Source organism: Passer montanus, unplaced genomic scaffold, assembly GCF_014805655.1.
Source record: "Passer montanus isolate IOZ18808 unplaced genomic scaffold, ASM1480565v1 scaffold18, whole genome shotgun sequence".
NCBI classification, from domain to species: domain Eukaryota; kingdom Metazoa; phylum Chordata; class Aves; order Passeriformes; family Passeridae; genus Passer; species Passer montanus.
In genome coordinates this window covers 9,136,814-9,151,489 of record NW_024365381.1, presented here as the reverse complement: position 1 = coordinate 9,151,489, position 14,676 = coordinate 9,136,814, and the positions used below count along the sequence as shown (strand labels likewise).

Below are 14,676 nucleotides of genomic sequence, written 5' to 3'. Positions count from 1 at the left end.
AGAGTACAGTAAATAAGTATCATTCTCTAAGGATAATTTTATCTCTATTACAGTTTAGTAACTGTTTCCATCTTTGTTTTCTGAGGTCTGGCAACATACAAGGATCTCACCTATCAAATAAAGCCAGAAGAGTTAATCTATCAAAATTGATGCTAATCCAAAGTTTAGGCAGGATCCAAAAGCGGTAGTACTGCTTGACTTTTTGAGCTGCTTCCTCTTGAGGCTGCATGTGGTCCTGAAGGTCAGGGCTCAGGTCAATATCTTGCTGCTCCAACAGATCTGTGTCCATTGTTAGCAGCCTGTTCAACCTGATCTGAGGAAGAGAAAGCTAAAAGAAAGTTAGTATTAACAAAAACTCCTTTATATCCCATCACTGTATATATACAGAATACTGCTTTAAAGAAAATTGCTAGAACTCTTTCATTTCACTTTTGAGGAATCACATGTCACAGGCTTCTACTTACTTTTTCTGTCCTTATTACAGCACATGAATAGGACTAGCAGCAATAACAGTTTGCATACAACAACTCTGCCATTTCAGTATATGCCTTATTTCAAATGAATGCATCTTCTAAGCACATAACCCATTTATTCTGAAAACTTCAAATTTGAAGACAAGTAAACTGATACATGGGCAACATACACTACAAGAATAATCCAATTATTAATTTAAAACAATTACAACACATTTCTTATAGTCAGCTAATCTGCATGCAAACCCATGCTGAATGGTTCTTTTTGCATGACAAAGCAACACACTCGTGTACCAGCAGTCAAATTCAAACTCACTGAATCCAGAATACACTCAGAAATGAACAAAAGAAAAACCTCTGCCCTAAACAGTCAAGTACGATTTATGGCTGACTATTACTTATTTTATAGTTTGTTTAGAGTCCTCATGAAAATCACAATAATACTAACAACCATGAAAGATACTAAAGGAGAGTACTTGATGCTAATAAGATACTATAGTACATATTGTATAGCCTAATCCAGTTTCTAACAGGTCGAGAAACATCTTGATGTACTGCCCTTTATTCTGTGGCAATATAATTGTTAAAATGTCCTTTAATGAAAAAGCTTCACAAATGTGTAAGGCAAAGAGTAAAACTTCAATACTCATGTCACCACCAAGTGTCAAAACTACAGGTTTAATGTTTAGAGGGGCTTTTTCCCTACAATCATCTAAGTTTAACATCCAATTTCTTAATTTATATAATTTTTTTTCACCACGCCTTATATCATCAGAAGCTTAGCCAGCTTCTCCTTCCTAGAAAAATATGAATGAAAAACCAAACAGGAACACTCCCTTTCTAAAGGCATTTCAAAAACACAAACCATAATATTTAAGGTAAAGCTGTGTCAGAAAACAGATCCTTTTTTGACAATTTTCTAAAAACTTCATTTCTTAAAAGGTAGAACCAGCATAACAACAGGAACACTCCCTTTCTAAAGGCATTTCAAAAACACAAACCATAATATTTAAGGTAAACTGTTTCAGAAAACAGATCCTTTTCTGACAATTTTTTAAAAACTTCATTTCTTAAAAGGCAGAACCAGCATAACTAATGCATGGCACTAATAATAAATTTCAGTGGAAATTTCTATTTAGGTGCGTGGGCTGAGTTTTTACAGTCACAGATTTGCCTTAAAACAGAATCATTCCCTCCATTGGGACTACACTAGCAAACCAAGAACACAGAAGAGGTAATGCAGCCTCTTTTCTGAAGGCCACATGTTTGAGGGGCACTGCGAAAAGCAAAGCAAGTTCCTCAAGCAGACACCAAGTTTAAAAAGCACTTTCTTGATCAAAAGCATGGTCAGAGGCAGCAAATGGAGGTCTCTTGCTCCTCTGCCAAATCCTAAAGCTGTGTTTCATTCTCCCTCTTGATTATATCATTATATCTTGTTGTACTTCAACATACTTCTCCTTGGTTTGCCAGCTTAAGAATCGTGCCCTTTTGCACTGTTCTCGGAACATAATATGATTTCAGAATTAAGAGTATGGGTATGCCTGGACTTGACAATACTGCAAAAGCTTTTAGATCATAAAACTAAGGAATTATAAAGCTATTTGCAGTATAAAACAGTGTAGGCTTCTGCTTTGTTTTGCCAACCACTTATTGCATATAAACTTAATTTTTTTACAGCAGACTCCAATGACAGATTTCTAAATTCCTTTCAGGGAAATTACTCAAGTGAAGTGTCTTTTGGTCAGAATACTACATTTAGTCTTTCTGCTGCCTGCTAACCTCAGTAACAAACAGAAGGAAAACTGTCCAAATTGTACACATTATCTTTGCAAACTTTTATAAGGTATCTTAGAACAACTTCTATGACTGTTTTAAAATTGCTAGGTTTTAGATCAGAGAAAACCAACTAAGTTTTAAAGTGCTATGCAAGAAGATTAATTTATATGTACATATGAAGACACTACAATACTAAATACTTCCTCTTCATTAATCCAGACAAAATTCTTTCATAAGAACAGAGTACTACCACACAGAATGATTAATCAGTGCTATAAAGTTGGATAGTCTTCTGATTCTTTGCATGCTTTAAAAATAAGTAAGAAGAACTTACTAGATCATGTGGATAAAAGCGAACTGAGGTAGAACTCGATACGTGAGAGTCCGTGTCACTATAAGAACAGGGAAAATACTTCAGATTATAAACTACATTTTATTTCAACAGGTCATGCTAATTTTCTAGTGTCCCAAATTAATTTTGATACCGTGTGAATTTTAGTTAAGTATCTTTAAGTTTTTCCTTTATTCACTTATAAATGCAAGCAGCCACTTAGTCTCATGTATTGTGGTCATGTATTGTGGTGCATTCCACAGCTATAGTAAGCCAGGAGACTCTTTAATCTTACACTTATCATTTTCTCAACACCCAGTCCCTAAATGGTCTAAAAAGAACTACAATGATAGCCATTATTCCACTTGAAAAACAAAAAATTTATAAGCTGTTAGCTACTGATTTGTAAAGTACATCACATCTCTAAAGAAGTGCAGAGGCTGCTAGGTGTTCACATGCAGTTTCTCGTAATTCTATGCTGTTTTTATCAAGATCCCAAAACTGCCAAAAATAGTACATACTTAGCACAAGTAAAATGAGCTACTGAAACCGCTTTTGAAAAACTTAAAGTTAAACCTCTGGTAAGAAGAGCAAAATTACTTTGCAATTTCCAATCATTAGAGATGAAGAGAAATTTCTCTTACTGTATGAGAGTCCATATCCAACCATTGCTTTTTTCCCCAATTTTGGATAGCTTTTGGGTGTTTGTTTTCCATGTAAATCACATGGTTGTAAGACTTGTATCAAATTTATGCAACTTTCCTTCAGTTCCTTGCCTTAAGATAAAAACATTCTTTGTTATCAACTTTACTTCACTCAAACTCAAGTACTCTCTACAGCCGAGATCTGATTATCTGAAGTGGCCAGTCTGTTCCTTCCATTAGCACATTCAACTTCATAACAGCAGCCATCAGCAAAGCCATTGCATCTGGAACATGCAAGCAGTAGAGGCAGGGATTGGCAGCTTTGTGGAAGGAATCCAGAACTTTTTGTCAAAGTCCAATTCTACAAAAAGCATTTGCATACCCTCACAAGAAAGATTTGAAGATTGGATGTTTTATACTCATTACTCCATAATTCCAAGAGCAATTCCACCTACATGTAGTATGAATTACAGCATTCAGCATGATACAGTAGCTTCAGAGCACTTCTACATAGTGAGTAGATTGGGGGCAGGTGGGAAGCCACAGGAGGTTTTGAGTTACTTTCCTTTCTTCTGCCTCCTATCCCTTCAGAGAAAGAAAGGGCATCTTTCCAACAGCAGATGAACTTTCCAGTATGTAGCTGGCTATTTCAGCTGCAAGTCAAATTTTAATCTCAGGCATGTTAACACTTCCATTTACTGTTTAATGCCATCTACAAACTTGAGAATAAATTTATCAGTTTACAATGGCTTCACAACTGGAAGTTCAATAGCCATAATGGTAAACAGTCACCTAACTTTCTCAGAAATGGGTTAAATTCTTTAACAAAGACTTTCTATAAGCCAACAAAAAATGCATTTGTCAAGTTTTCAGTTTGGAAGTGTAGTAGTACTCATTTTCTGAGGCAATATTTAACTTAATGTCATCTTCAAGTAAAAATTACTTGGGTCACAAAAGTAAAAGTATATGGTTAATAGATTGTATTTATTTTTTTGGTAGTCCATACTAAATAACCTTTTAAAATTAAAATAAAAGATTGGATTGCAGTAAGACAAGAATCATCACTCTTGACTGGCCTTCACACACACCAGATGTTGGATGCTCTTCTTGCAGCTGGCTCAAAGTTCACAAGCGACATGTCGCAGCCCCCTGTCTCGTAGAGCGTAGAACTGAACTTACCTATTAAAGAAAAGGTCAAAAGCAGGTCAACATTTCCTCATGTTTCATCCCATTGGCAGCAGCTTCTATTCATTAACTTACTATAGAGATCAATTCAAACATCTGAATTTACATCAGTGTCAAAATATAAAATGTGATTAGTCATGAATGTGTCACCAGGACAGACATTAGCTACACAGCTGTCTTTTGTACCATTTTATGTAACATATGTACTGTAACTGCAGTGCTGAATTAAAGAGTTTGTATTTACAAGATGCCACCATTAACACAACATAAAGACAATGTAAGCCTTTTTTTTCCCCTTAGAGAATAACCACATGAAAAATTTGCAGTGAGCAGCTTGTTCAGTTCTTTCCCACCCCCAACAGCACTATCAGTAAATCATTCACTATCAGCATCTAAGAATGTTTAGCTACAGCAGTCATAACCCAATTATCCTGTATAAAAATCTTTTGAGACACCCATGTCTATTTGAAAAGAAACACAGAGACTGAAAGAAGTGGTGAGAGATGCTTCCCAAGTTAACTCAGGAAACTCAAAAAAGGAATGTGCGGCAGAGATTTATTCTACAAGCTAGAAACAAATGCTTCAGTGTAAGAATAAATGACTGCAAACCAACATCTTAGATAAACCATTTGGACTTACTTCCAAAATACATAATTTTAAAAAGCAGCCACAGATTATAACTCAAATGATAAATTACCTTACTCAAATATGTTTTCACAGTACCCTCCTCCCAACATTGGCCTGATCAGAGAGATAAGCATTTTCATTTTCCCTGAAGGCCAGGTTCAATATATTTCAGCTCTGAATGCAGAGAACCTGATTTTGAAACTGATCTCATATGAAATCATCTGCCAACTTCTCCATCTCTTCTAGCCTAAAACCCTTCTTAAGTCATGATGCAAAACATGCAATATTCCAATATTAGCTTATATAAACAAAAGAAAAAATCCCACTTGGGAGCACGTGAAGAAAAACCGTATACACCTCTCATCTGTATGTCTTGCAGCTTTTCCTTCTGCTGATAAGATATCAAGCAATCCCCCCAGAAATACCTAACAAAATCAGAGCTTCCAATCTTTCCCATTCCTGTGAGAGCACATCTGGCTAATAACATGGATTTTGAATATTTTTAAACACAATATCATCCTGCAGCAGCTTCTCTTGAGACCCATAGACATTTAAGTTTGATTCAGAAGCATTTGAATCTTAGCAGGTTAAATCCCTCAAACTAGATGCTTACAACCAGTGAAACGAAGAAAAAGAACTGGTATACTGAAAATATCTTCCTAAAGCTTTCTACCCTCAGAGGGAGCACTTCAGACCAACCAGGGAAACAGCACAGCTGTGCTCAGAGCCACCATTGTGACAAAGACAGTCCCCTACATAGCTCAGGAGGCACAAATGGCATGCACAGCACCTCTCTCTCAATATTCAATTACATCTGCCACAGACCTAAGTACAAAGCTCACTTGTTAGAGCTTCTTCTTCATTAGGTAAGATTTTAATGAAGTGCGTTAGCTGATTATCTTTTGGTTTTTCAATCCAGTGTATAGTACACAGTTAAAACTCAAGCTTAAAATTTAAACTAGTAGATAACACGGGGAATCTTCCCACAACTAAAAAAAAACCTTGGTTACAAAGGTATATTTATTAACTGCATCAATAAAAAAGTTTCAAGAGCAAACATGGAGATACTGGACAATACAAATACACTTCAGGCTCTATTCAGGACAAGAATGTGCATTAATTATTATGGAAAAATCTCCTGGGCAAGCAGCCCTTAAAAAAAAGGAAGTTTGGGTTAAGTTCTTCACGGTTTTGCATTACTGAATAGAGATCCTGGAAATTAAACTTTTTAATTTTTAACTTAATGAAATTCTAGTCACAGAAGTTAGAATATACTACTTGGACATGCAACTTCCCCTTCCCTTGGGCCGAGGAAAACACATCAGGTATTTATTTCAGGAAGTTTACTGAACTATTACAATTTTTCAATTCCTTGTCACCCAACTTGGAATCTATCAAAATTTACTGCATTTATATTGCTGCTCTAAGTACTGCACTGCTGCAGTGGGATATAACAAAACTGAATAACAGAGGTAGCAAACAAACAGAACACTTAATTCCCACTGTTTATACACAAACTACAAAATGGACTCAGGATATGTCATGCTTGCAATTCACCCACCTATTTAAAGAGGCCCTCCATTGAAACTTAGCTCCCTGGCAAGCACAGCACAGCTTCTCATTAATTCAAAATCTTTTTCTGCCCCCTTTTTTGTTTTTCTTTTGCTGTTTTTGATTTGGTTTTCTTGTTGTCTTTCTGTTGGTGTTTTTTGGTTGGTTGGTTTAAATAAAAAGATTTTTCAGAAAAGCCTCAACTCATCTCAGTAGAAAACTTGACAGGACTGTTCATTGCTATTGGTGACACAAACTCCAAAGTCTGACTGGAGATAATAAAATGAGCTCCAAAATCCTTAATTTTTAAACTCTGTGAGATGGGAACAGCTTCCTCACAGTACATAAATTCTAACAAAGAATTTCAATACTCAAGATTCAATACATATGGATATACCTAGCATTTCTAGAGACTCTTTCTCATTCTTGTCTCCCACAGCATTCTCCGTGGGATACTTGGAACAGCACCACATTGCATAAGCTTAAGAATGGATTTTCTCTCTCTAAAGCCTATAGTTTTATCAAGCTGTGAACAAATGGGAGACTCTAAAATTATGTTGCAAATCAAGAAATATGATCAATAGCATGTCTGCCCAGTCAACATAAAAGTCTAACTTCTCTGCACACAAACACACAAAAAAAGAGCAAATTAAAGTCGCCCAAACATATTCTATTTGGACCAGGTTACAATAACAAACCAAGACACTGTGATACTCAAGCACACAAATCCAAAATACATCTTAGTTCTAACATGGAGAGAAGATAAAACTTGCTCTTTGAAGCAAGTTTCCTTGTTCCAAAAGACCAAAATATCTCATCACCACATCCAGAAACAACCATGTAACAGTTCACACTGTACAAACTCATATTCCCACAGTAAAGGGCATCAACAGACAACAGCAACAGGCTGATGAGCTTACACAAACAAAACCTGGAAGATTCAAGTGGCTCAGAATTTAACTAAAATGGTGCTCTGATGGTTTTCTCAGCTAAGTTATTTTCAATGTGCTTCCCATTTTTACATCCAATACATACTACTTTTTTTCAAACCACTTAGACTAGTTCACATGCAAAGGCTTACTGACATAATGAAATTACATCACCATTAGATCAAGATATATTTGTTTACTGCTTCAGTCAGTTTTTTTTAAATAGTTAGCAAAACCGAAGTCATCAGAATTTGACTACTTGGTAGACTGCTAGGAGTTTTATTTCCAAAGGTCAAAATTTTCCCGTTAGCTAAGGTATGAAGGCATCCATGTTTTCAGTTAGAACACTTCAAAGTAGTTCATTTTTTGTTCCTACAGGAAGTTTGCCAAAACAGTAACGTACCTATTACCCCATATTCCAGACTACAAAATGGATATTTTCCACAGGAGTAATGGGAAGTGAATATTTATTTTCCATATAGACCTTTGAACATGCTCCCACATCCATGCCAAATAACTTACATATATTGAATTATCAAAAGGTACTGAGTGAGTGCTTCTAAATTGGTTTTAATCTAATAAATACCCAGTGTATATGTCCATCTTTCTTTACATAAAAGTTTCGATGTTCAAAATCATTTAACTGCCTTCATAAATTAAAATACTTAAATCTGAAAGGTTATTGCTTGTTATATAAACAATACAACCAGAAATCCACCATACCACCATAACTGTCTTGTAAAACTCTAGATGAGCAGTTCTCTTTAAGCACAAAAGCCATTTTAAAAAATCATCTAGCCAAGGACACAAGTCTGTTATTTCACCCCAGCTTCAGACACTGGCCATCTGTTCTACTAACTCAGTACTTGGATTCCTAACTACTTGACAAATTCCAATTTGAATTTAATCAATCTTCACTGCAAGGGCTGAAAAATCCTACCTACCTGTCTAAACAATCAGCTATTAGAACAAAACGAATCACTACTGCCACACTCTCTCTGAAAACTGTCATTCACTTAAGTCATGGCACATGTTTTGTTGCTTTTGAGATTTGTATTATAGCAATCCTGCCTATAATCATGGCATTTAGTTTCCTTTCATTCCTGCATTCCTTCTATGATTTACTTCATATTTACCACTCCACATCAAGCTCCTTTTTCATCCTTTCAAGTTTTTCCCCCGTCAACCTTCCAACAGCATAACTGATAAAAATCTTCCTACTTTGAACCTGGAAGACTCAAGATAATGCCTCAAAGCATCTCTTGCCTTACTCCCAGAGCAATGTCCAGTTAACTATAACTGTATCATCACCACACTGGATGTGGGACAGGTGTAATACAGTGAGGCTCATCCTAGGTAAAATAAGCCACCAGAATCAAATTAATAGAAAAGAAACTTTAACGCAAACGAAACCAAAAATTGTGTGTCTTATTAAGTGCTACAGCTTGACATCAACACGAATAGAAAAAATGTACAAGTGCACTAGTAAAGGAAAATATGAGCCCTATATGTGAGGGCTTTTACAGTAAATGAATACGTGCCCTGTTTGCCTTTCCAAGAGGATTTCAATTAACAAAAGAAACTCTTCTATGCACTGTACAGAGATATATAACCCCATCTATGTTTGTCACTGGTATTTCCAGATGGAGTAAACCAGGTTTTGTTCCCATGTATCTCTTTTTTTTTTTTTTTTTTTTTTTTTTGTCCTGGGCAGTCACTATGATTTCCACAGCAACAAAGAACTGGTCATAGCTCCTTCATCACTTTTACTTTTGTTCTGATGCTGATCAAGGGAAAAACAAACTACAACCTTCTCCCAACCCAAACCACAGACAAACTGGGTCATCTTTCACTGTAAGTTATTTTGCTTAGACTCAATGGAAAAATAGTGTTATCTCATCCCTGACTGAGGGTTAAAAAAAAACCCCAAAAAACGACAAAAAACCCCAAATAAACCACATACCACTTATAAGGAAAGATACTTTCTTGTCACGCCAGATAAAGGAATCATACACACAAAAGCTTGCACCATTTTGCCAACTATTTTACTCTTAACAAAAGATAGCACCTGTTCCACAAAACCTGCTACACAAACTAGAAAACTTGGTTTTCCTAAAATAACACAAGAAGATCCTGCCTATAATAGCTCCTTTTTCTCAAAGGATTCTAAACTAGATGCTCAGAGTCTCAAAACAGGAAACAAATCCCTGTTATACATCAGATTTCTATCTAGCAGATACCAGAAGTTTTGTGCCTCCCAAAGAGAACATGATGTCTCATATAACTGTACAGTACAGGTAAAGTTTCAGAAGAATCAAGTCTCATGAATTTCTGAAGACTCCAATGCACAAAAAATACAACGAATATGCCTTTTTAGAGAGTCTGACTGCCATGTTGAATTTTATACATGATCTACTTTGGTTTCTGCCATAGCAAATAATACAAGCTCTTAAATAACATAGACCTAGATTGCATATTAAATGACAAATACTACAGAACTCAACTGCCTGTTTTGGGTAAGATGAACCAAATCTTTCAAATAATTAATGGCGGCCTCAAGAATATAGCTCAGCATTAAACTTGGACAGAAATAACCACTATAACAATTTCAGAGTTATATTTCAAATATCTTCTTTTTGAATATTAAATAAGAGCCCAAATTAAATTAAAAATGTGTTTCATGTAACAAGTTTTCATAGTTGAGAGACTCAAGCACTGAGATTGAAACAATAACACTTCTATCTAGAAAACAGTAAAGCAACAGAATCTACAACAAAAATTGTTAGATAATGAGATCATGTGTATTTACTGCATTTGTAGTTAAGTCTTATAAAACATCTCAGAGTAGGTAAAGGTCATTTTCAGTTTTGCTTATATTCCATTTTTCCTTATACTACACTAGATGACGCAGAAGAATGAAGACTCAAACTCACGTTTAAAGGATTAGCACAGACTCTCAATCCATGGAGTCAATTCTAGTGGGGTAAGAGACAACTCATTTATCTTTTAGTCCTGGATTACACAATGGTCTGAAAGACATGTTTTATCAGTGTTCCGATCAAACCTGTACTTTTAGGTTCTTAGAGCTGACAGCTGCTCAAAATTCCATCACTAATAATTGTCAGTGCTCAAGATGCCCATTTTAATAATTCAAGGAAGAGTTACATATTAATGATGAAGGAATAAGTAATTCAGGCCACGTATAGTTAGCTGCAAAGATCCCTGCTGGGAATTTGTCCAAACCTGTCCCTGCACTATGTGGCAGATCAGTCATTTATTAAGACCATCTTAACTTCTTCCAAGCAATTTTATTAGTTGCATAGAAGTTAATTAAGAAGTTAATAATCAAGAATACCACATAAAATGGACCATGAAGAACTAGGAAGACACTATAAAACTCCATAAAATGATGACATTCAATATACGGAAGAGTCCACATTTAATTCCAATACCAAGCTCCTAAATTAAGGTGTACATTCAAAACAAAGCATTCATTTACAGAAGTATTTCTTTTTTGAACAGCAGCTAAACAACTCATCTAAAAAAGGTAAGATCAAGAATTCTTAGGAGCCATAAGAAGTTGGTTTTTTTTCAGAAACCAGAAGATTCCCAAAGTCTCCATCTCTGCTCAATTGCCTGCAGGACCATAGGAAAGGTTCATTAAATGTGTTACATTGCTCAAATCAAGAAAGCTCTCACACCCTCATTACTTGTACCTATAACTCCTTATTTCCCATCATGCATTCGTTAGCGAAACTGCCTGGAAAGGTGATTGAGCAATATAGCCTTCCTAGAAACACACCTATAAGATTCAGAAACAACGCTCAGGTTAGCTGATTTTCAGTGCATTATTACCAATAAATCTGCCGTATTAAAACTTCCATGTCACCAAGGTTACATAAGGCCTGCATACCAAGTTCATCGTGCAAACTGCCTACAGCAGATGCAGTGGCATGTGATGCTTCTAAGTGGACACTCCCATTTCTCACCAGCAAGGAGGCGCTAGCGCCGGGCACAGCTGCCTGGGAAGGGGGGCAGGACTGCACTCTGACCTGGGAGGAGCACTGCTGGCCTTGCTGACCATCTTGAAGGCTACGAGAAAACACGCATTGGGGACACATTACCAGGAAGAAGTGAAAAAGAGCCAGAAGTGAAGCAAAACAAGATTTTTCAGTTTAAAGGGGAACATTTTTTTTTTAAAATAGTAGCGTTAAGCAGCCAACAGTTAGGGTTAAAGTAATCCCTACATTCTATGTAACAGAGTATTTAGGCCCTAGTTACAGCAGTAATCTAGAGAGATACTGTTCCTGTCAACTTCTTAGAAACAATATTGCTTTCTAAGATCTCCCCAAGTCACCCAACAGGTATATTCTGCACCTTAATTTGTGGGTGTAAAAGCAAATTACTGCCAGTTAGTTTAACTACAGACTAACCCAAGGTATCACCTATATTTACTACTGACTATTCCAGTCTTCTCACAATCACTGGAGTCCTTTTTGTTTATTCAAGTATGACCTGATCAGCTGTTTAGGGCTTTTTTCCTAGTCACCAAGACATCACCTTTCTTATTATTAATTCACACTAACTAGAAAACATCTTTAAGCTTTGTTAATAGCCACAGGATACCACAGACCCTGTAGATAACTGAAGTAATATGTTTGGATTCAGAATTATTTTGAAGATATTAAGACTCTCTATACAAAGTTATTAATTGTAAAAGTAAAGTTGATTCTGAAGTTATTTTGAAGTTATAGCAAAAGCTTTATGAACCACCAAAACACAGGTTTTAAAAGTCAACCTGGCTTTCAGAGATATTTGTACATTTCTCATAACCATGAGCAAATAATGTTTAAAAAAATGTTAATTCTCCTCTTCACAGACTTCAATTGCAAAATTAACTTAATAAAACTATTTACAAAAGTTAGATTGTTTTAATAGCCTGTTTAATATTAGGTATGACAGTGTCAGAGTACATTATGTTTACAGTTATATTATACCATCTTTGCAAGAGCAGTGGTTTTATTATCCTTCATTTTGTGGATTTAAAGAAGTTACATTATACATTCATTAGCTAAAGCATTATCTTAGATTTTGTATTTTAAAGACTGGAAAATAGCTTAAACACTCTCTTTTGAAAAACTATGTATCACCTGTTGGGTTTAGCACTTCACTGTTTACAGCATGATGCTAGAGTTGGCAAATGAGGCAACTAAAAAAAACAAGATCTTACTAAGAGTTGAAGGGTTATATCTGATGTACTTGCTTTTAACAGTATTTTCTACATCATCTACTTTTCAGTTCTTTTGTTAGAGCATCACTGGAAAACAAAATATGGATATAAGAATAGGTGTTAAGAAAAGCTCATGCAAAATAATGCAGACATGCACACAGCTCAGGAAGAAAAGAACTGCAACTCATAATTTACTGTGTTCTAACATTTTCATCTGAAATTTAAATTCAGGATTTGCTGCAGTACATGAGGTTTGCAGTGAGCTATGCAGCAACAAAAGTCCTAAGGAAGTCCACGGATGTGCCAACCTTCACTGCCTTCCTTAAGCAACACCAAACCAGTGCTAAACAATACTGCCTTGCCATAAACAGCAGGTACATGTCAAGAGGTGTATATACACAGCTGGTCTTTGCATATTATCCACATCTGTCACAATTAAAAAATCCCACAAAAATACTGATGTCAACCAATTGCAAAAAACCCCAGCTTATTCTCTCCCTGATTATTTTAATAGTAAAATTCTGTTTCATACAGTCACTTACACACATGCATACACCATTGACTACATGGGACACCAATGAACACTTATTTTTGAAGTGCCCAACACACTTGACATTTAGACAGGACAAAAGCAGGGGTGGATGGTGTTTTATGGTGCATTTTGAGTTTGTTTTTTTAGGTTACCAGGCAAAATAATCTTGTGAGTAATTTAGCATCAAACCAACAGAATTTACTAGACCAGGTTTGACTTGTCTACCACTGCCAAAGACACTCATATATAATGTCACTGTCTCTTTCACTAAATATTTCACAGTGGAAGTGAAAAGTAATTGCAATGATGGACAGGAAATCAAAAAAGAAATCAGGTTTAACTCAACAGGTCCTAGAGAACATTCCCCCAACATACAATTTTATGACAAGAGTCAGAAGATTAGAGATTAAAGTTTTGCTGACAAGAATAAGAAACACGTAACATCAGGGCAACTAAAGATTAGTAAATCTAATACTCTTAGAAGTTTAATATCTGAAGTCATGGCTTAGCAATATCAAAAACTAGACTGGGGCAGCTCACCAACAGTATACAGGCATGATGTCAGTACAAGTATTCAATTCTGAATATGTTTATATTATAAAGCATTTTTGATAATGTATGTCATTATGTTACAGAAAGAACAGTGAGCAGTTTTGGGTGGTTTTTAATTTAGAATAGAACAAATTAAGATAACAAAGGTGCTTAGAGGAAATACAAGGCTAGAATGTTTAATCTGCTTTTTTACCATTGAACATCTTGTCTGATTAAAGAGTTACTCCCACTTCACAATGTGAAATTCATGATTCACAAAGTTACTTCATAGTCTCTCACTGAAGTCGAGCTTAAGACCTGGGAACCTTAATGACTGCACTAGCATGTGGAAATGAAGCCACTGTCAACGACAGTTTAACACGGAGTCTTTGTATTTTCCTTACTCTATACCGACAAGAAAGAAAACACTATTTTCTAACTAATACACAGTCAAGGAGCTTTCATTACTTTGCATAGCCACTTATGCTGCAATACACAAAGCTGAACTATCCTCCTTTACCAAAAAAAAAAAAAAAAAGAAAAAAGAAGACAGAGGCAAGTGAAAGCAACCAGGTGATCTGAAAGAAGACAAACTTACCATCCTTCACTATTAAATAAATCACTAGCTTGAAGCTGAACACTCTACATTCAGCAAGACCAAAAGCTTAACAGAGAAAAATCTAAAATGACATGATTACTACTTCATACTGCACTAGCCACTAAAACCACACCTAACTAGTTTCAGTCCTTGATAAGACAGTCAATCCTTCATCTGTTAGATTTCTAGGTACCATTCTTACACTCCCCCGCCTGAGGAAAAGCTGCAAAAGTAGTGCTCAAATATTTTAGTGGTGTGACAGAGATGGC

General features: G+C 35.7%; 1 protein-coding gene across 9 annotated transcripts in view; it reads right to left on the bottom strand.

The window, feature by feature from the left end:
- Positions 1-14,676, bottom strand: part of PCNX1 (pecanex 1) — a 90,011-nt gene that overhangs the window by 42,515 nt on the left and 32,820 nt on the right. For 4 of the 9 annotated variants that reach the window (XM_039705576.1, XM_039705568.1, XM_039705569.1 and 1 more), the window contains exons 8-11: positions 11,430-11,608; positions 4,313-4,403; positions 2,584-2,641; positions 111-328 (exon numbers count right to left, since the gene is read on the bottom strand). In XM_039705576.1, the coding sequence (XP_039561510.1) occupies positions 111-328; positions 2,584-2,641; positions 4,313-4,403; positions 11,430-11,608 (546 nt within the window). The remainder of the gene's footprint in view (positions 1-110; positions 329-2,583; positions 2,642-4,312; positions 4,404-11,429; positions 11,609-14,676) is intronic. The other 5 variants (XM_039705570.1, XM_039705573.1, XM_039705574.1 and 2 more) reach the window with 5 other exon arrangements.